The sequence below is a fragment of the Oratosquilla oratoria genome, chromosome 23 (assembly GCF_046742065.1).
Source record: "Oratosquilla oratoria isolate Oo_2021 chromosome 23, ASM4674206v1, whole genome shotgun sequence".
NCBI classification, from domain to species: Eukaryota; Metazoa; Arthropoda; class Malacostraca; order Stomatopoda; family Squillidae; genus Oratosquilla; species Oratosquilla oratoria.
Window position 1 is genome coordinate 22,597,697 of NC_134799.1, and position 22,325 is coordinate 22,620,021.

Below are 22,325 nucleotides of genomic sequence, written 5' to 3' on the forward strand. Positions count from 1 at the left end.
TAAAATATAACAAACTTTTTATGCCTAGGCTAGTTTGTCGTCGATAACAATATGTTCGGTAAAGTACGTAAACGAAAAGAATGTGTTTTGTTGAAATAAAAAATCCTAATTTTGCCTTACATTTTGTATTTTTAAGTTTTGCAATTAATAAAATGTAACTATTTATATATATATATATATATATATATATGTATATATATATATATATACCTAGTCTGTTGTCGATGACAAAATGTTCGGTACAGCATTTTGTATTTTTATGTTTTGCGATTAATAAAATCTAAAAATGTAACAGTAAACTTTGTTTATGCCTAGTCTGTTGTCGATAACAATATTTTCGGTTCAGTACGTAAACGAAATGAATGTTTTGAAATAATTTTTTTCCCTAATTTTGCTTTACAATGATGCTAATGTAACCAACAAAAAAGTATTTGTAGGTCAAAGATGACAGGACTTTATTCAGTATGCGTAGGCCTAGGCTACGTTTCCTAAAGAAAATGATAAAGTTAATGAATATTAAACAATGTAGCTCAAAGATAATAAGATTTTATTCAGTATGCATACGTTTCCTAAAGAAAGTCTGATGGTAAAATAATACAAAGGTTAACAAATACAGTATTAAATATCATGGGTCAAAGATGATAGGATTTTATTTAATATGCTTAGGCCTAGGCTACGTTTCCCAAAGAAAATCAGATGAAATTATTAAAAGTTAAAAATACTATACAACATAGTTCAAAGATGCTAAGATTATTTCAGTATGCTAAATATAATATACAATATATATATGTATATATATATATAAAGGGTAATATATACTATATATATATAGACCGACTTGCGTCCAGATCGACTTACGACCTGTCTGTCGGAACCGAACTCGGTCGTAAGTCGATGACTACCTGTACATGCTTTGCCTCAGTCATTTCTTACAAGGGTGAAAAGACATCATTATCCTTATCATTGTTAGTATTTATTTTTTTTTCCTTTTCTACAATCCAAGCAGAAGAGGCGAAATGAGGAACTAGCTAAGTGCTGTGAAATCATGTTTGAGCAGCTGGACAGTGTTGCTGAGAACAACAAACGGAAAGCAGCAGTTTGGCCTGTTCAGATTATGCTCTTGGTTTTGTCACCGGTAAGTGGCTGTTTTTGGCTATTTGTTTTATTTGCCAATCAAGTACATTATATACCATATGTGTTTATTTCTTAACCCTCATGTTCCATGGCATTATATTGTTCTTCACCAGTAATTATAGAAAAATACAGTCACTATCCAAGTTACGACGTACGCGAGTTACGACCACCTGTACTTACGACCACGTCTAGCAGATGCCTATTATGAGTTTACTGTATATGTCTGGCAGCACAGCACGTATGATAGTTGTGGCAGCCCGGCATCGCGTACGACAATTATAGCAGAGATGGAAAAGTTGCTATACACATGGTTGGAAGATAATAGGAAAAGAAATGTAAAAGTGATGTTGCAAGCAGTGCTAAGTAAGGCTACAAATTAATTTCACATGTTGAAAGAACGTGCAGGTGAAGAATACGCTTCACATGAATTAATAGCGTGTGCTGGGTGGTTTCATCGCTTTCGAGAGCGTTACCAGGTTCACCACGTGTTGTCGAAAGGTGAGGCTGCTAACAGTGATGCGCCTGCAGCTAAGGCATTTGTGGAAAAGTTTGATAAATTAATTAAGGATGAAGGATATTTATATACAGACGCTCCTCAACTTACGTTTTAGTTACGTTCCGAACGGCCGAACGTAAGTTGAAAATGAACGTAAGTTGTTACTGTACTATACATCCATAAATTCTATTACCGTATCTTATAAAACACCCCTAAATCATTAATTATACACATAACATTGTAAAATAATAACATTAATTTCAAATTAATTAAATTCAAGCAACATAAATTGAGATGGTGGAGGAGGAGGGGGAGGAGTAGGAGGAGGATGAGGCAAGGCATGTTCAGTTTGTCGTTTGTACAATGTAAACAATGGACGCAGCATCATGCGCAAATATCGTTTGAACTACGGAGAGCGCGCTAAACTAAAAAATTCACTTTTTTTTTTTTTTACAATTTTTTTTTTAGTCAGTTCAAACGTAAAATCGAAAAAACGTAAAACGAATGAACGTAAGTAGAAGAGTGTCTGTACTTACAATCACGTCTAGCAGATGTCTATTATGATTTTACTAATAAGAATACTCTATAATAAGTATTTTCTTTCTTTAACCTACCATATCATATTAACAACTAAGCAACTGAAAACAATGCTGTATACAACTGTAGGAGAGAAGCCAAACGCAGAGTATGGGATCCAATGTATTTAACGTTTCGCCCAGCAGGGGTTCTTCAGAAATAACATAGTGGGCAAACATCTGACTCCTTATATAACCCGAGCTTGAGGGAAGAACCGAACATGAAACTGGTGTAAACACAATTTGCATAAATTGCTTGTTACTTTGTTATTGAAATTGCTAAAGGTTTATTTATTGTAAAAAAAAATCCATTGTTTTGATTTACATTATCAATGAGAGATATAAAAACAGATTCAAAACATCTACGTTTCATAGTATGGTTTTTATATTTAATAATCTTAGAATTATTCCAGTCAGCAATGTGGCCTATATCGTATCTATGTCTAACAATGGCATTATTCATATTGTAAGTTTTCATATCATATTTATGTTCCGATATTCTTTTATCAACACCACGGAAGCTTGCCGAGCTGATTTTCACAACATTACCACCAGCTCGGTAACAGTTGACAATCTTATAAAAAAAATTAAATAAAAGTAGGGAAAATGTTCGTCAAGCAGATGTTTACTGTGTGCCATGTTTAGGTTGTAGAAAGGTCTACATTGGTGAAAGTTTCCGTGGTGTTGATAAAAGAATATCGGAACATAAATATGATATGAAAACTTACATACATACATACATACATATACCAAGGCTTTTTCCCCCTTACAAGGGAGGTAGCCAAAAAGAAAAAGGTATAAAATCACTCCCACCCATCCCCTCCCTGAATACACTCCACACCCCTCCACCCTCCCTCCCATCTTAGCACCTCCTGAATGACGGATCATCCCTGCACCTTGTCCACTGCCCAGGGTCAGAAGCAGTGTCACAAGACACAGCACATCCACAGCAAGGCTGCTTCATTAAATCGGCGACCCCCCCCCCCCCCTTTCCATACCCCCATTGCATAAAATGAGAGGACGGGGAGAAATCCCTTTGGGCTGCGTCAAATTTTGCTCACACATACTACCTCATCCCCCATCCACCCGCCCATTCCACCTCATGCTATCACAACATCATCCATATACAACCATTCTCCATTCACCCCTGTCTTCTGTCCTCTCCTGTCCTTCCTCAATAGACATTCCCCTCTTCCCCAAAGCCCCCTTCACCCCATCCATCCACCTCATCCTACAATATGAATAATGCCATTGTTAGACATAGATACGATACAGGCCACAATGCTGACTGGAATAATTCTAAGATTATAAAATATGAAAACCATACTATGAAACGTAGATGTTTTGAATCTGCTTTTATATCTCTCATTGATAATATTGATCAAAACAATGGATTTTTTACAATAAATAAACCGTTAGCAATTTCAATAACAAAGTAACAAGCAATTTACTCAAATTGTGTTTACACCAGTTTTATATTCGTTTCTCCCCTCAAGATCGGGTGATATAAGGAGTCAGATGTTTGTGCACTATGTTATTTCTGAAGAACCCCTGTTGGACGAAATGTTAAATACATTGGATCCCATAAGTTAAGAAAAAAATATTAAAAGGAAACTACAATTTAAAAACCTTAAGAATGGTAAGCAAGGTTATATCTAATACGTATGTGTGTGTGTGTGTGCGTATACAGGTATAGTATATACATACAGTACCTGCATACGTATATATACTGAAATACAGTACAGTATTAAAACATTGAAAAACTAAGAAAAATGACAAAAAGGAAAGTAAAAGGCATAAAATTGATAAATAAACAGTAAACAGCTTGTATATAATAGTATTCAATAGAAAAAGTTACTTAAAAATGCAACAGATTGATATCATGTATCCTAAAGTATACCCCTCGTGTCAGCCATTTTGAATGGGATCTGACTTACGACCAATCTGACTTATGACTGATTGGTCGGAACCGATCTAGGTCGTACCTCAGATAGTGACTGTACATGTACGAGTAAGATTAGATGTACAGTATTACAAAATTTATTTTGTATTGTAGAAAGTCTAGGTCTAAAATCTGTTGTTTGTGGATGACACTGCACTTGTAGCAGGATCAGAGGAGGGATTGAGGAAGTGACAGAGTTTGGGAAAGTGTGTGAAAGAAGTTGAAGATAAATGTGGGTAAAAGATGATGAGATGTACAAGGAGAGAAAGTGGCCGCAGACTGAAAGTGAGTATTAAGGGAAAGAGACTGGAGGAAGCGGGTATTTTTAGATACTAGGGTGCGAATGTCGCAGGAAAGGGAGGAGTGGAGGTAGAATGTAGATTGAGAGAAGTGAGTAAATGCCTTTATGGGTTAAAAAGTGTAATTAAAACTAGATATTTGGGAATGGATTCCAAGAGGAGATTGTATGAAGGGGTGATTGTGCAGACAGCACTGTATGGGACAGAAACATAGAACATAAGAGAGGAAGAATGAAGGAGATTGAATGTGTTTGAGATGAGGTGTCTGAGAAGTATGTCAAGGGTTACAAAGGCAGAGCATGCCGACAGGAGACCTTTTGGTCCATATCTAGGTCGGATGTGAAAAAAAATCATAATAATAATAAAATAATAAATAAAAACTATAATAATGTAAATAACAAAGAAAATACATAAATAAATGCATAGGTATAGTTAAATGATAAACAGGTAAATAGTAAATAATAATAAATTGACTTATAACTAATAATAAATGAAAATCAAACAGACAAATGATAACAAAACAAAAACAAATAATATAAAATAAATTATAATCATTACAGCATCTTGCTTAGGTGTTTATCTAAATGATTCTTAAAGCTTCGAACTGAACTACATTGCACTACCTGTGCAGGAAGTTTATTCCATTCATTAACTACACGGTTGGCAAAGTTGTTTCTACCTACTTCCAAATTGAATCTATTTCCGGACAGTTTGAGACCATTGTTTCTTGTCTGATTCTCATTCAATGTGAAAATTTTGTCACTTTTGATGTCAATTCCCTTTAGAATTTTAAAGACCAGTAACAAGTCACCTCTGAGTCTACACTTTTTTAGGGAAAACAGATTCATATGTTTTAGCCGATTTTCATATGATTTATTTTTGATATTTGGAATCAGTTTTGTGGTTCGCCGTTGTACTTTTTATAGTCTGTCAGTGTCTTTAATGACATTCGGTTACCATACGGAAACAGCATATTCCAAATGTAGACGAACTAATGATTTATATAGCTTGTTAATGAGTGATGGACTTTTGAAATCAACAGATCGCACAGTCAGTCCTAGAATCTTATTTGCTTTCTCAGAGGCTGAAATACACTGCTTGGATGATTTGAGATCGTTACTGATAATTACGCCGAGATCTTTTTCACTATCCACTTTTGTTAATGAATTTCCAAATAACTTGTAATTGTGCTTACTGTTATTTTTACCTATGTGCATTACCTTGCATTTACTTGTGTTAAATTTCATTAGCCACTTTTCAGACCATTGCTGTAATTCATCTAAATCTTCTTGAATATCTAATTGGTTTAAGTGATCATTTGCCATTCCACACAGTTTTGTATCATCAGCAAATTTTGAAACAGTAGATTTTAGTCCATGGTCTATATCATTTATATATACTATGAATAGAAGTGGCCCAAGAACAGAACCCTGAGGAACTCCACTTGTAACATTTTTCCATCTAGATAGAGTGAGAAATGAGGAGGTGAAGAGGAGAACAGGGGTGGAAAGGGAGTTGGGAGATAGGGTTGATGAATGAGCATTGGAATGGTTTGGACACATGGAAAGAATGAGTGAAGAAAGACTAGTAAAAGAGGTGTGGAAAGCAGATGTGGAAGGAGTGAACATGAGGGGCAACCTAGGATGAGATGGATGGATGGGGTAAAAGGGGCTTTGGGAAAGAGGGGAATGTCTGTTGAGGAAGGACAGGAGAGGACAGAAGACAGGGGTGAATGATAGCAAATACAGTGTTTAGGAAGAAGGTCATGCATAAGAACACATGGGAGAGGTGGTGGAAGGAAGGGTGGCAGAATGAGCGTTAACCACTTCACTCCGGGCCAAAATCTCGCGGGCAGCATTAGCTGCCAGACGTACGATGTTGCGTCATAATACTCACATCATAAAAAATAGTCACCGCTTATATCGATCGTTCTCTCTTTCACCCGTGAATTTTGATAACCATAGAAAATGTGATGAAGCCAGTTTAGAGAGTATGTCAGTCACGCAGGGACAACTACAATAAATATAATCAAGACGCCGATATGGCAGCCTCGTGTATCCACCTGCTCCCCATGCCGCCTATGTAGGCGGCACTGTATGGAAGGGGTTAATGGACTATATAGTGGCAACCAGGAGTATACTAAGAAGAGTTAAGGATGTACATGTTCTAAGGGGAGAGAGTGAAGGAATATCTGATAATTTTTTGGTGGAAGATAATATGAGAGTGGAGAATAGGTGGAGAAAGAGGAAAAGGGCAGAAGGTAGGGAGGTACTTAAAGTGAACTGCTTAAATGAGAAAGAAAAGGAGTATAAGAAGAAGCTGAGAGAGGAGTGGGAGGGAATGAAGGATAAAGTAGAACTAGGAGTGGAGGAGGAATGGGGATGGTTCAAGGAGGGAGTCATAAGATGTGCAAAGATGGTGTGTGGAACAAGGAGGATGGGAGGAAATAGAAGGAAGGGTAGTGAGTGGTGGGATGAGGAAGTGAAGAAGGGTGTAGAAGAGAAGCAGGCTTTCATAGATTGGTTACAAATTAGGATGAGGGAATTGTATGAGAGGTACAAAGTAAAGAGAAGTAAAGCATAAGATAAAGGAGGCAAAGAGGAGAGCAGATGTGAAATGGGGTAAGAGTATAACAGAACATTTTGAAAGTAATAAAAAAATATTTTGGAAAGGAATGAAAAGAGGAAGAGGAAGTGAATCAAGCAGAGAAAGGTAACAGGTGCAGATGGAGAGATGATAATGGAAGAGAAGGCAGTGAGAGGACGGTGGGCAGAGTATTTTAGGGAGATGCTAAATGTGAAGGAGGACAGGGAGGGAAAGGTAGTTGCAGTGGGAAAATACTAAGAAAATGACTGTGATGAGTGAGGAAAATGGATGAGAAATAAGGAAAGATTAAGTGAACGCAGCTATTAAGATGATGAGAGCAGGCAAGGCACCTGGGTTGGATGGATACCATGCAGAATGTCTGAAAAAAGGAGGTACATTTATGGTGGACTGGCTGGTGAGGTTATTTAATGTTTGTTTAAGAGAGGATAGAGTGTGGGAGGACTGGAGGAGTGCCTGTATAGTTCCACTTTACAAGGGAAAGGGGGACAAGTGTAAGTGTAATAGTTTCAGAAGGATCAGCTTGTTAAGTGTAGTTGGGAAGGCTTATGGGAGGGTCTTGATTGAGAGGATTAGGAGAGGAACAGAGGGAGTAAATGGTGAGGAACAGTGTGGATTTAGGACAGGTAGAGGTTGTGTAGATCAGGTTTTTGTGATAAGACAGATATGTAAGAAAGCTATAGGAAATGGTAATGATGTTTTTTTGGGTTTTATGTATTTGGAAAAGGCTTATGACAGGGTAGACAGTAAGGCACTGTGGGAGGTATTGCAGATATACGGGATAGGAGGAAAGCTGTGAAGAGCAGTCAATAGTTTTTATGAGAGTAGTAGAGCTTGTGTTAGGATTAGAAGTGGAGAGAGTGGGTGGTTTGAGGTAAAGGTGCTACTTTGTCAGGGATGTGTTATGTTGCCCTGGCTGTTCAATTTATACATGGATGGGGTGGTGAGAGAGGTAAATACAAGGATCAGGGATTGGAGATGGATAAAGAAAATGGAGAAAAGCAGGAGATAAGTCAGTTGTTGTTTGCTGACAACACTGCGCTTGTAGCAGGATCAGATGAGGGATTGAGGAAGTTAGTGACAGTTTGGAAAGGTGTGCAAAAGAAGGAAGTTGAAGATAAATGTGGGTAAAAGTAAGGTGATGAGATGTGCAAGGGGAGAGAGTGGCAGCAGACTGGAAGTGAGTATCAATGGAGACTGGAGGAATTGGATAGTTTTAGATACTTGGATGCAAATGTGGCAGAAAAGGGAGGAGTGGGGGTGGAGATAGAATGTAGATTGAGAGAAGCGAGTAAATGCCTTGGGGGATTAAAAAATGTAATGAGAAATAGACATTTGGGAATGGATGCTAAGAGGAGATTGTATGATAGGGTGATTGTGCAGACAGCACCGTATGGGGCAGAAACATGGAACATAAGAGAGGAAGAGAGAAGGAGTTTGAATGTGTTTGAGATGAAATGCCTGAGAAGTATGATAGGGGTTACTAGGCTAGATAGAGTGAGAAATGAGTAGGTGAGGAGAAGAACGGGTGGGAAGGAAGTTGGGAGATAGGGTTGATGAAAGAGTATTGGGAGTGTCTTTGGATGGGATGGGTGGGGTAAAAGGGGCATTGATAAGAGGGGATTGTCTCTCGAGGAAGGATGGGAGAGGACAGAAGATAGGGGTAAATGGAGAAGGGTTGTGTATGGATGATGCTGTGATGCATGAGGTGGAATGGGTGGAGTATGGGGGGTGAGGGAGTATGTATAAAAAATTAATGCAGCCCAAAGGGATTTCTCCCAGTCTTCTCCTTTTGTGCATGAGGGGACAGAGAGGGAGGGTCGCCGAATCAGTGAAGCAGCCTTACTGTGGATGTGCTGTGTCTTGTGACACTGCTTCTGACCCAGGACAGTGGGTGAGATGCAGGGATGACCCATCATCCAGGAGGTGCTAAGATAATAGGGAGGGAAGAGGAGAGTGGAGTATGAAGGGATTGGAATGGGTGGGAGTGGTTTCTATGGCTTGTCTTTAGCTACCTTCTGTGTTAGGGGAAAAAAAGCCTTTGGTATGTATGCATAATACATAGAAATATAGTAATTTTTTTATAAGGTTGATTTCCTTTGTTAAGTAATATATATTATATTAATTCTTTTGTACCAACAGAAAGTGCTAGAAGAGATAGTAAATGCAGATGCTGGGGCACCATGCTCTCAGCGGCATTTCAAGAAGAAGCAGTTCATAGATCTTTTGAAGAAGGCTCTCATTCCACATACTCTGGGAAGAAATCTAACAGAGACGGCAGCAGTCACCTGTGTCAAGTTGTGCAAGATAGCTACATACATTAATATAAATGATTCCAATAATGTTGTGTTTGCCCTTGTGCAGAGCATCATCAATGACCTCAAGGTGTGATGATAGTAGTAATTAATTCATTAATTAATTGTCTCAAGTTTCATGAAGTAGAAAACCTGTAGCCCCACAGTGGTTGTCAATTGTCCTTGGGCCCTCCCATAGATCACTCTGGAAAGAGACTTTGGACTTGTATGTGTTGTATCAGTGTGGGACTATTCCTGTTGCCAACTGAAAGGGATAAGGGGAAGGGAGCAGTCACCAGTTGCCAGCTCTTAATGCATGAAAATGCTAGAAATACAATTGAAATTGACAGAGATCTTGGGTCAAGTCTGGCCAATGTCAGGGTTGACATGTTTTGGAAATGGGCAGCTTTGCTGTCCATATTGCAGGATCATCACCTGCATATGCCCTTTATTGGTCCCAGTCAGTAATAAGAGTGACAGGAATGATATGTCTAGTTTTATGGGTTAACATAGAAATACATGGGAGTTATTAAAAGTTAAGGATATTAATTAGAGTATAGATGGCAGTTATCAAAAGATATTAACAATAGAAGTTTAGACACCTAATCACATATAATTAGAATAGTGAATTATGTTAGTAGCTTTACAGGTTAGTTATGAAGATATGGTTTTAGTGAAAGTAAAAGAATATTATCTTGGTTTACTTCTTGTATATGAATGATGAGATTTATTGAGAGAACTCCATCCTCTTTCTTTTGGTAATTGGAGGTCACTTTGTGGTTAGTTTTGAATGTAAAACTTGGGAACAGCACCTTGCAAATATTAAATGGAAAACAGCACTTAGAAAAAATGTAAAGTTACATGTTTTGAGGGGGGAAGTATCTACAATAGATAATTTACTAAACCTATGTACTCAGTAATATTTTTCTCAACTTAGAGTGCTGGATACATTATAATTACAAGTAAGAGGATCAGAGTGTAGAAGGCATCAAAAGAAAGTATCTTTATTGATAGTATGATTTCTTTTAAGAAAAGGAGCATTGGCACTAATATATATTCTCCTACAGGTGCTGCTTTTCAATATTGTGAAACCTTTCTCACGGGGGCTGTCCTATATCTGTCAGGATGTGGACCTTATGATTGACTGCTTTGTGTCTCTCTTTCGAATCAACCCACACAATAATGAGGCTCTTAAAGTATGCCTCAATCCTAGCTCACCTTTAACCTACCATTTTGTGCTCGTCAGCTCTCTTTACCGGTAAGAATTTTAAATTGTTTGGGTGTATACGTGGCCTTCATGTATGTGTGGTATATGTGAATTTGCATAGGATATTGTCTGTACACAGTGGGATCCCCATATTCAAATGGTTCACTATACAAACAAAATGAATGATAAATTGAAAACTATTAGATTTGTATATTAATATCTATATATCAAAAGCCTCTTCCCCCTTACAAGGGAGGCAGCTAGCCAAGGCATGCACCCATTCTCACCCATTCCACTCCCATCCACTACCTATTGTTTCTCTCTCATCATAACTCCATCTGGATGAAGGGTCATCCCTATGTCCTGCTCACTGCTCAGGTCAAACAATGCAGCAAGACACAGTATATCCACAGCAGGGCCACTTCATTCATGGCAGCCCTCCATCTATGTCAACTTGTGAAGAAAATATAGAAGACAGGAAGAAATCCCTTTGGGCAGTGTCAAACTGTCATACACAGCCATTCTCCTCTTAAACTTAAGCCATGCCTTCTCCCTTCCCTGCTTGTCATCTTACTTTAATTCACATTTACTGATAGACCAAACTTGCTCGATACACCACTTTCTTTTTTACTGGGGACCCAGCACTCCACATAGTAGCTCAACAACACTGCCACCTGATGTCTGTTCACTGAACCACACAAATCCAATATGGCTGCCCTCAGCCAATTGACAACAATGAACACTCCAACAATGCTTGGTTCTCTCTCTCTCTCTTTTCAAAGTATTTATAAGCCAAGGAATCTATTGACCAGACAGGACTGCTCATAAACACTGGGACGAGGCCCCCCTCTCTTAGTAAGGTCAGCAAGTTGCTCTGAGGTTCCGATGCAAGAAACAGAGTTAATCTCACCACGTGACAATATACCCTTCAGCAGTGCAATGTCAATGTAAAGACGACGATCCTCCACTCTATGAGAAGAATTCAAGGCCTCCACCAAACTCTTTGTTATCAACCAAGCAGTGTACAGCTAAGGTCTGGTATTTGACATTGTCCCTGATAATCCGTCTTAGATAGGAAGCAGCTTCAGCACACTCAACGAGCACCAAGGTCTCAGCAGACAATGTGGATTTCACCATTCAGCACAGTTTCCTCAATTGCCAATAAATCTGGCATCTCCATCCTTGAGAAAAATCACAAATCCTCCCTGGGAGCCACCATCAGATAGGTTCCCAAAGTAAGCATCTGAGAAGCACTCAATTATACAGTCTACAACTGACAGCTTTCTAAACATCAAGCAAAAATGATCATCCACAACTCAGTTGATAATCTTATTGAGTCTCAGCATCAGCCACTGTGACATTTTTACAATGTCAGCTCAATTCACACACATCAAAGGCAATGTCAGGTTCCTCAGTTGACCAGTCAGAGCACTGAATTCTTTCTTCTCATTGTCCCACAGCTCACTGGGCTTAGCTGCTGACCTGCGACATCCCAAACTCTGTGGTGTGAGCAGACTGGCATAGCTATACTGGCCAACTGTTATACCTTCAGCTGTAGTGCCCACTTCCAAACTTATATACTTGAAGGTAGATAATGCTGTGCTCCCAATACAGAACTCTCCTTGAAGAACATCAATAACCTTCTAGAACACTCCAGTGCCCATCCAGAGAAAATCATCCACATTTACACACATGATACCATGAAGTTCACCACCATAATACCAAGAAAACAAGGATGGATCAAGTGGACACATCTTGGCTGACAGAGACAGTAGCTGACTTCTGACACATAAGTACTACACTCATGCTGCATCACATAGACCATACACCATCTTTTTAAGTCTCCAAAGCTGACCACTATAATATTCTAGGGGAGGACGCAAGTAAACCTCTCGCTCTACAGTATGTAGTTGTCCTGAAGGTAAGCTGACTTCACATCCAGGCTGTGACAGCCCCAACCAAATGCAGAAGCCATTAACAGAACCAATTGGATATATTCTTTAGAACAAGCTGGGGAGTCCTTCCTAAAGCCGGAGGTGTCCTCAAAGCTCCTTGCTACAAGGTGTGCCTTGATTATAGGGCTTCCATCTTTCGCCTTTTCTGTGATAACCCACTGCACAGATATAAATTCCTGTCCTCTGTCTTCCACCTCCACATGAACATTGTTTTTTTGCCAATTTTGTACTTCCAGCTCCTTTGCTTTTCTCACTTCTTCATTGGAGTAAAACACAAACATCACTTCATAAGGGACCATTTCCAATTCTGCAACTTGCGAAAATCCACACACCCTACACTCCCATCAGAACTCTTTTGGAAGTTGAACCAATTTTTATATTTTCCTTTAGCTTTACCTCCTCTGCTCACTATTCCAGACATGTGCTCACCCTTTTTTCCCCCATTCAATCCTCGGATCCTTTTTCCCACTAACAGTTTAAATGGTCTTGTTTCTCTTCGAGAGTTCTCTGGCAAATCAATCCAGAGTTGCTTACAATATAATTTTGTCCTTGTACCTCCTGTACCTCACCACTATCATCTACTTCCTCAGTGTTTTCAAATGTCAATGCAAATGAAGCAAACCCAACTGAATCCTCATCCACCTCCTGATTACATATGCCCTCCATATTCCTCAATGCCTCCCGAATGCCAACGGATGATCCATTACAAGTCTGAGGAGACACTGTTTGAGACCCCAGGGGAAGTTTAGATAATCAGCAAATATGGGATCTGACATAAACACCCCCATGACGAACCAAAACCTGCTTGCCATCCCAGCCAATAACTATGCCCAGACCATGCCATTGCTGATCATCATTTTGCTTAAAGTACACCTCATTACCATTGTGAAGGTAATTTATCTCCGTTGTGCACACACTGTGATGCAAGACTCTCTTGACCCTTTCACTAGATTCATTTTTGGGGTATTTCCTTCAAGCCGAGTGCAGAACATTCAAGTTTTGTCACACAATATCTGAGCCAGAAACTAACTCTAGAGCAGGCAAGGTGTTTCTGGTGACAGATGACCCTGCAGGATTGAAACCAAATACTAATTGGATTTGGCTAAAGCAGGAATTATTCACCAATGCATTTTGGGCTGACACCTCCCAAACCAAGTCTACATCAATGTCACACTTCATATCCTCAAACACTTAGCACTGTGTCACCAATTATAGTATTCACTCGTTCACATGTGCCATTGCTCCATGTACTTTCTGCAGCAGTGGTTAAAATTTTTCACCAAAAAGATTGCCAAGTTCTCTCATGTCACTATTATTAAATTGAAGTCCATTGTCAGAGAGAAGTTTCCTTGGAGCACGAAATAATGAAATCCAATTTCTGAAGACACTACCAACAAGTGTCTTAGCAGACTTGTTGGTGATGGCAGATGCTACACAATATCTTGTAACAAGATCTACTATGATAAGAAACAGATGTTGTACGTTTCAGATCCATTGCAATTACTTCATTAAGTTTCTCTGCCATCAGCATACTTACAACTGGTCTAGGTTTTGGGCGTTTATACTTTATAGACGCTTCACAAATTTCAGTAGCATTTCTAATCTGTTTCTCCATGTCTCACTTTAACAGTATCACTGCACCCAGGTGGCCAAATTGACAATGAGGTTTTAAAGCAGTTTTACTGCTATCCATTGAAGCCAGCAACACATTCTGGATTCCTGGTTTTAGTTATAAGAACAGTGGCAACATGTAGACCTGACAATGCTACCTTCAAGTTCACCCATTTATTCATAATTTTCACTGAATCCTTACCAAAATCAAGAACCATTTTTCCTTTTTTCATTGACTGTTTACTAATCAGAAATGGAAGATTGCACTCAACAACATCAGTTGAGAGCTCTGTTCTCACACCTCCAATCCAACATGGAAGTACTGCACGCTTAATGGATTCATAGGTTACACCATCACCAAACGTAAATGTACAGCTAGATTTTTCTTCTCCCCTTGCATAAAAGAAGACAGGGAGGAATCCCTTCTGGTTGCGTCAAATTTTGCTCACACATACTACCTCACCCCCCATCTCCCCACCCATTCCACCTCATGCATCACATCATCATCTCAAACACATTCAAACTCCTTCTCTCTTCCTATCTTATGTTCCATGTTTCTGCCCCATACAGTGCTGTTGGCACAATCACTCCTTCATACAGTCTCCTCTTAGCATTCATTCTCAAATGTCTATTCCTCATTACACTCTTTAATCCACCAAGGCATTTTCTTGCTTCTCTCAATCTGCATTCTACCTCCACCTTCAATCCACCTTTTCGTGCCACATTTGCACCCAAGTATCTAAATCTATCCACTTCCTCCAGTCACTCTCCCTTAATGCTCACTTCCAGTCTGCTGCCATAACAGCTTTCCCCCAATCCCATATATTGGCAATACCTCTCACAGTGCCTCTCTGTCTACTTTGTTATAAGCCTTCTCCAAATCCGTAAAGGCTCAAAATATCCTTACCTTTTACCAAAAACCTCTTGCAAATCTGCCTTACTACAAAAACTTGATCCATACACCCTGTACCCTTCTTAAACCCACACTGCTCTTTACCATTATTCCCTCTGCTTTCCTAATCCTCTCAATGAAAACCCTCTCATAAGCTTTTCCAACTATGCTCAATAATTTATCTATGTACCAAAGGCTTCCTCCCCTTTATAAGTGAGGTAGTCAATTCATTATACTGATCCCTCTAAAACTACTACACTCACATTTATCTTTTTCTTTGTAAATTGGCCCTATGCAGGCACTCCTCCAGTTTTCCAGCACCCTTCATTCCCTGAGACTTTCATTAAATAACCTCACTAGCCATTCCACTGTAATCACACCTCCCATTTTCAGACACTCCACATGACACCCGTCCAACCCAAGTGCCTTACCAACTCTCATCATTTTCAAAGTTCCTTGTACCTTATCTTTTCCAATATCTCTTCCATTTTTCTCTTCCATCAATAATTTTCATAGCTCCTCCCACTGCCACAATCAAACTTGCCCCATCCTCCTCATTCAACAACTCTCTAAGATACTTTACCCATCTTTCCCTTACTGCCTTCACTTCTGTTAACCACTTTGGTACAGTGATGCCTATGTAGGCATCATGATGTGTGAGTTGCATGAGGGTGCCGGTGTCAGCATCTTGATTATATATTCTTTTTGCATTTGTACATGAGAAAGCTATAGGAAAGGGGAAGGATGTTTTTTGGGCTTTTATGGATCTGAAAAAGGCTTACGACAAGGTAGACAGGAAGGAACTATGGGAGGTTTTGCGGATATACGGGATAGGAGGAAAACTTCTAGCTGTCAAGAGTTTTTACGAGAGTAGTAGAGCATGTGTCAGGATTAGAAATGGAGAGAGTGAGTGGTTTGAGGTAAAGGTGGGACTTCGTCAGGGATGCGTTATGTCGTCCTGGCTGTTCAACTTGTACATGGATGGGGTGGTGTGAGAGGTAAATGCAAGGGTGGTGGGTCAGGGATTGGAGATGGTTAAAGAAAATGGAGAAAAGTGGGAGGTGAGCCAGCTGTTGTTTGCGGATGACACTGCGCTTGTGGCAGGATCGGAGGAGGGATTGAGGAAGTTGGTGACAGAGTTTGGGAGAGTGTGTGAAAGAAGAAAGCTGAAGATGAATGTGGGTAAAAGTAAGGTGATGAGATGTACAAGGGGTGAAAGTGGCAGTAGACTGGAAGTGAGCATTAAGGGTAGAGCGACTGGAGGAAGTGGATAGTTTTAGATACTTGGATGCAAATGTGGCAGGAAAAGGTGGATAGAAGTACAAGAAATATATACAGTAACTACCGGTATACAAATACAAGAATACACAAAAGAACTGGTGCCAGTGAAAACCCCCTAAAACACAGCAATTGCCGGACGTCTGGGACATGATACTTAATAGCTAAACATTACAAAATACAATTCAAGACATTACACTTCAGAGCTAAACAATAGTTACACATCATACCTAAGAAAGGGACACAAAAATGGTAAACATCACAAAGAATACATCATGAATACATCATATGCAATACGCAAATAAAGTTTAAGTAGATACAGGACCCCTTGCCCGAAGATTATAATTATGAGGGGTAGATATACAAGGCATAGTTTGTACTGGAGACATTGGGGGAGGCTGGGTAAATGCAGGGATAGGCACTTTTGTAACCTTAAGCCTATCCGCGTGTAACACCTCGCTCAGTCCCTGTGAAGGATCAAAGATCCTCAACTTATTAGGATGTAACTGTTCCGTTACCAAAAAGGGACCTGCTAATCTACAATTGAGCTTAGATTGGTGGTCAGGCATGCTTTTATACACATGATCATCAACAACGGTTACAGGCTTTGCAAGAACATGTTGGTGTTTCAAGATTTCGGCCTTGGAAACAACAAGTTTGTCCTTGACAGAGTCATAAATGGCATGCATCGCGTGACTCTGGAGTTGACTGTAGTCATCATAATTGTAGAGGGGATGACCAGGGCTGTCAAGCACATCATAGGGGAGCCGTTTTTCAACTCCAAAAATGACATAATGAGGCGTTTTGCCTGTAGAAACATTAATAGTGCTATTAATACAAGCACTGACATGGGGAAGCCAATCTTCCCAAGACTCATGAAAATTACTAGCAACATGTCTTAGTATCTCTAGAATTTTCCTGTATGTCTTCTCGACAAGACCATTGGACGCCGGATGATAAGCAGTCACGAACGTCTGTGTGATGCCGTAATGTTCACAAATACTAGCCAAAACCTCATTCCTAAATTCTGTCCCATTATCACTAAGGAGCACCGAAGGAGTAGTGTATGGACACAAAACATGAGAAACTAAAGCATGGGCTACAACTGGTGCAGACTTGTTATGCAAGGGAGCTAATATTACAAAACGACTAAAGTGGTCCACACACACAAGGACATACACAGAACCTTGAGTGCTATGAGGCAGTTGCAAAAGGTCTATAGGCACAGTCTGAAAAGGGCAAGAAGGAGTAGGGTACTCTAAGATGGGAGCAGTGCTCATAGAACCTTTGTTCTGGGCACAAGAACTACACCAGGCCACATGAGAGGTAATGTCTAGTCACATTTTAGGCCAATAATACTTCTTACGTGCCATAGCCAGAGTTTTGTCACAACCTGGGTGACCAGCTTGAGGGGCATCATGAGTAAGGGACAAAATAACGGGAACTAGAGACTCAGGGATCACTAGCTGTGGCACATCTTGCTCAAACACTTCCACATTACGTATGAGAACCTTGTCCTGCAGGGAAAATTGGGACAGAGGTACTGGTAAAGCTGTTAAGGTGGAATCATCACCAGACTCCAAAGCATAAATGACTGCAGACCAAACAGTGTCTTCACGCTGAGCTTTGGCTAGATCTTGCAGGGAAAAGTTATGAATCACTGTAACAGCAGCAACAGGGATATTACGTGAAAGTGCATCAGCAACGTTGTTCGCATGCCCCGGGATATGTTTAAGGGTTGGATTGAATTCCTCAATCGTGAGGAACCATCTGGCTAGACGGCCTGAAAGATTTTTGCCCTTGAAAAGCTGAGTGACAGCAGTGTGGTCCGTGTAGACTGTAATAGGATATCCAAAAATGATATCACGGAAATGCTTTAAAGCCCACACCACTGCCAGGGCCTCTCAGGCTTATTAAGAATGCGACTAGCATATGCAATAACATGAGGTCTACGCCCATCTACTTGTTGCATGAGTGCTCCAATGCCTGTACCAGAAGCATCTGTACAAATTGTAAAGGGAAGACTGTAATCAAGGAATCAAAACTATTCTGATGAACATCACGCCACTGGAAGGAAGAGTCCTTCTTGAGAAGGCGAGTGAGAGGAGAAGCAATTGAAGCAAAGTCTTTAATGAATGCACGATAGTATCCTGCAAGTCCAAGGAAGGAACGTACATGTTCATCTGTCTTCGGTATAGGGAAGTCCCTCACCGCCTTGATTTTATCACTTGTGATGTGGATACCATGTTTGTATACATGACCTAGGAATTGGATACTAGACTTGAAAAGGGAACACTTGGGTAAGTTAAGTTTCAACCTAGTTTCAGCAAAGCGTTGCAAGACCATGGACAACTTAGTAAAGTGGCTTTCCACATCTTTGGAAACAAAAAGTCCATTCCCAACTAAGCCATGAAAAATGGAGTTAACTAAGTGCTGGCAAGTCAAAGGAGCATTCCGCAAACCCATGGGGCAGTGAAGCCATTCATAGTGCCCACTGGGAGTCAAGAAGGCCGTGACTTTACAAGACTTTTTCCTCCAGGGGTATCTGCCAAAAACCTGCTTTTAAATCTAATGTGGTGAACACCGTATTACCAGTGCCAATGGACTGAAGAAGGTCACTTAAGAGAGGCAGAGGATAATGGTCTGGAACAGTGACCTCGTTAACTCTCCTGTAATCAACAACTGGACGAAAAGATCCATCTTTCTTAGGCACCAGGAGAAGAGGCGAGTTCCACTCTGAGTGGGACTCCTGTACAATGCCTTCATGCACAGAGATACTTGATAGAAAGGACTTACTTTACTGGGACAAGAGAAACACAAGAGGACATGGAAAGAAAATAAAAAAACATAGCTATAGAAGAGAACTGAAGAAAAACAGTTTTCCACATAGAGTTTTGGACACTTGGAACAAACTGGATAATGAAATAGTATGCGCAAAAACCATTCATGAGTTTAAAAGCAAACTAGACACTGCGAGATACAATGGCGGGACACCACGAGCATAGCTCCCCTTCCTGCAAAATACAACTAGGTAAATACATACATACGGTTCTCGGTATTTAATATGGAATGTCAGCATACGCGGATTTGGTCATACACGGTAATTTCAGGAACCTAACCCCTGCGTTATTTGAGGGACTCCTGTACTGAGTGTTGCCGACATTCGTTACCTTCCAATTTCTTATTAGGGATACACCTCTTTCTGTCACTGTAGATACTGGTGCAGAATGTAGTCTCTTAAGTAGAAAGGCTTATTTCGCTCTATGGGAATTGTATAATCTCCCTTTTGTAATAATTTGCATTCTGTGCAAGATTCTCCCTTGCTTGTTCTTGGATCTGTTTGTCTTCCCTTGCAGTTTCCCTCTCATGCTACAGTCTTCCAAGTCACTTTTGTTGTTGTTTCTGGTATTGCCCTTAAGTGTGACTGTCTCTTGGGTATTGATGCTCTTACAGCTCATGGTATAGATATTTCTCCTAGTCGTCGTGTAGTGACTTTCTGCAATTTTGATATCCCTGCATCCGATAGGCCAGTTTCTGTTTGTGATTCTACTGTGCTTGCTCAGTCTGCACATTTGCCCTCACCAGCTTCTAAGCGCTTTCACCCTGCTTCTCATTGTGCTGATATTGTTATAGTGGAGCATCTTATTGGACCTTCAAGTTATGTTCATGTTCCGGTGCGCATTTCAAGTGCCCCGATAGGGTCTGACGTTCTCTCTTTGCCTGACTCTGTTCGTATTTGTCGCCTTGCATTAGAATGAACTCTCTCCACTATTCGTGAGTATCATGTTACCACGGCAATGGTAACCAACGTCACTGGTGCTCCTATTCCTCTCTCTCCTGGCAGTCACTTAGGCTCCTTTGAGGTGGTACACGTTGCTACTTTCCAGGACTCGCCTATTATAGCAGCTTCTGTACTACAGTCTCCTCCAACATGTGACCCTGCCCACTTAGCTTCTGAGTTTGCCACATTTGTAGGCGAGATTGATTTTCCTGAGACGCCTTGTCTCCTTGAACTGTTAGTTGCTCACCGTCAGGCTTCGGCTTTGCCAGTTGATCCATTAGGGGTTACTGACTGTGTGGTTCATAGAATTGATCTTCAGCCAGGTACTCGTCCAGTTTACATGCCCTCTTACAGGCTACCTCACTCTCGTCGGCTTATAGCCCAGTCCTTGGGCTATAAGTAAGCATGTACGTGCGTGTGTGTTCATATTTGTGTGTACACGCACGCGCATTCACAACATACACTGGTTGTCTAACACGTGTCTATGTGTGCGTGTCTACATGTGTGTAAGTGTGTAAGTGTGTATATGTCTGTTTTTGGTCTCCCAAACCACCACCGCCAGTAACAACAAGAACCTCATAAGAGAAATTAAGACACGACAAGCACAGTCATTATCAGATTTATTAGTTGTGTTCCAAACAAAAGAAACATTACACTTCAACAGGTTAGGGTGGTAAAATTTCATGATAGCACGGCGCAGGTGGTGGAAGGGACAAGCTAAAGCTTGTTGGCTACCCCCCCTACTCCCCCTCTCCTCCCCTCCCTCCCTCCTGCATCAGTACCCGGAAGTTGACACGTGACCGCAGGCAACCACCCACGGCTATCCCCTCGCCCCACACCCTTGTTTGAGCAGTTCCCAGTGTACAAAATGACCACATTTTATGAGGATTGACTGTATATGGTAAAATAGAAAGCAGTCACCACAAATGCTTGCGATGTTACCGCGTGTGTGCGTATGCGTGCCTGACTCGGCACGAATTTTAAAACGGTTCTCCACATTTGAGATGGTTTTGAAATAAAATCCGTGTATGATTGAATCCGTGTTATTCGAATCCGCGTTATTTAAGGGACTCTTGTAATCAGTTCCTTCTCAAAACTGGTTGTGAGGACCATTACTTACTAAAAGTTATTCAACCTGTAACCTGAAAACGAGAAGGAGAACAGGGACAAAAGGTACACGTAAATATTTTTGTTTGCCAGCCGGCCACGAATGTTCCAAGTATGCTAAACTCACTTTTGAGAGTACTTGTTGAATGTTCATGCAGCACTAAATGAATTCACACAATATAAAATGTTTTGTCTGCTGCCACCAAATGTAAGGGTGGCTAAATAAGACAAATTCAATGTACTGTATAGTGTTTATACAAGCACTGATGTGCACTCACTTCCGCGACTATCAAAAGACTGGCATCGCTTGGCTACGCCACGAATTCACGGGTAAAGAATACATGAACGCATGGTTTGATTAAAAAGATATAATATACATATATATTAATAGATAGCGGGAAAATATACATAAAAATACAAGAAAGGTCACCATTACATGATGCTGTGATGCATGGGAGTGGATGGGGTATGGGGGGCTGAGGTAGTGTGTATGAATGATAATTTGATACATCCCAAAGGGATTTCTCCCCGTCTTCTCTCTTTCTGCATGAGGGGACAGAGGGGTGGGGGGGCGGTCAATGATTAAATGAAGTGGCCTTGCTGTGGATGTATTGTGTCCTGCTATATTGCTTTTGATCCAGGGCAGTGGGCAAGATGCAGGGATGACCCATCATCCAGAAGCCAAGAAAAAAGGGAGGGAGGGGTGGTGAATGGAAGTGGATCATGTGGGGATGGAATGGGTGGAAGTGGATTTATGCCTTTGACTTTGGCTACCTTCCTTGTAAGGGGAAAAAGCCCTTGATATATATATGTACTCCAAACTTCCTTGCTACTCTATATATTGGTTCCTCCCCTACTCTAGCATTGAAATCTACCAAAAATTACAGCATTAACCACTTAAGTACGACTCAAATTCTCGTTCGTGTCACTGGCTGCCATATGTAATTTGCATCACACTACTCGCATTATAAAATATAAAGTCACTACTGTATTACTCATTCTCTTTTACTCTGAGTAAAAATAAACATAGAAAACATGATCAAACCAGTTCACACAATCCGGGGTAACTCATGTACAATTACAAAAATTTATATAATCGAGACACTGACACCAGCATCCTTGTGTACTCACTTGCACCTCATGACGCCAA

At 40.4% G+C, this 22,325-nt stretch overlaps 1 protein-coding gene across 1 annotated transcript in view; it reads left to right on the plus strand.

Moving 5' to 3' along the window:
* LOC143038025 (neurofibromin-like) overlaps nucleotides 1-22,325 on the plus strand; it is a 421,021-nt gene that overhangs the window by 64,667 nt on the left and 334,029 nt on the right. Inside the window, exons 7-9 of the mRNA XM_076206875.1 lie at nucleotides 1,004-1,135; nucleotides 9,193-9,435; nucleotides 10,412-10,602. Coding sequence (XP_076062990.1) covers nucleotides 1,004-1,135; nucleotides 9,193-9,435; nucleotides 10,412-10,602 — 566 coding nt within the window. The remainder of the gene's footprint in view (nucleotides 1-1,003; nucleotides 1,136-9,192; nucleotides 9,436-10,411; nucleotides 10,603-22,325) is intronic.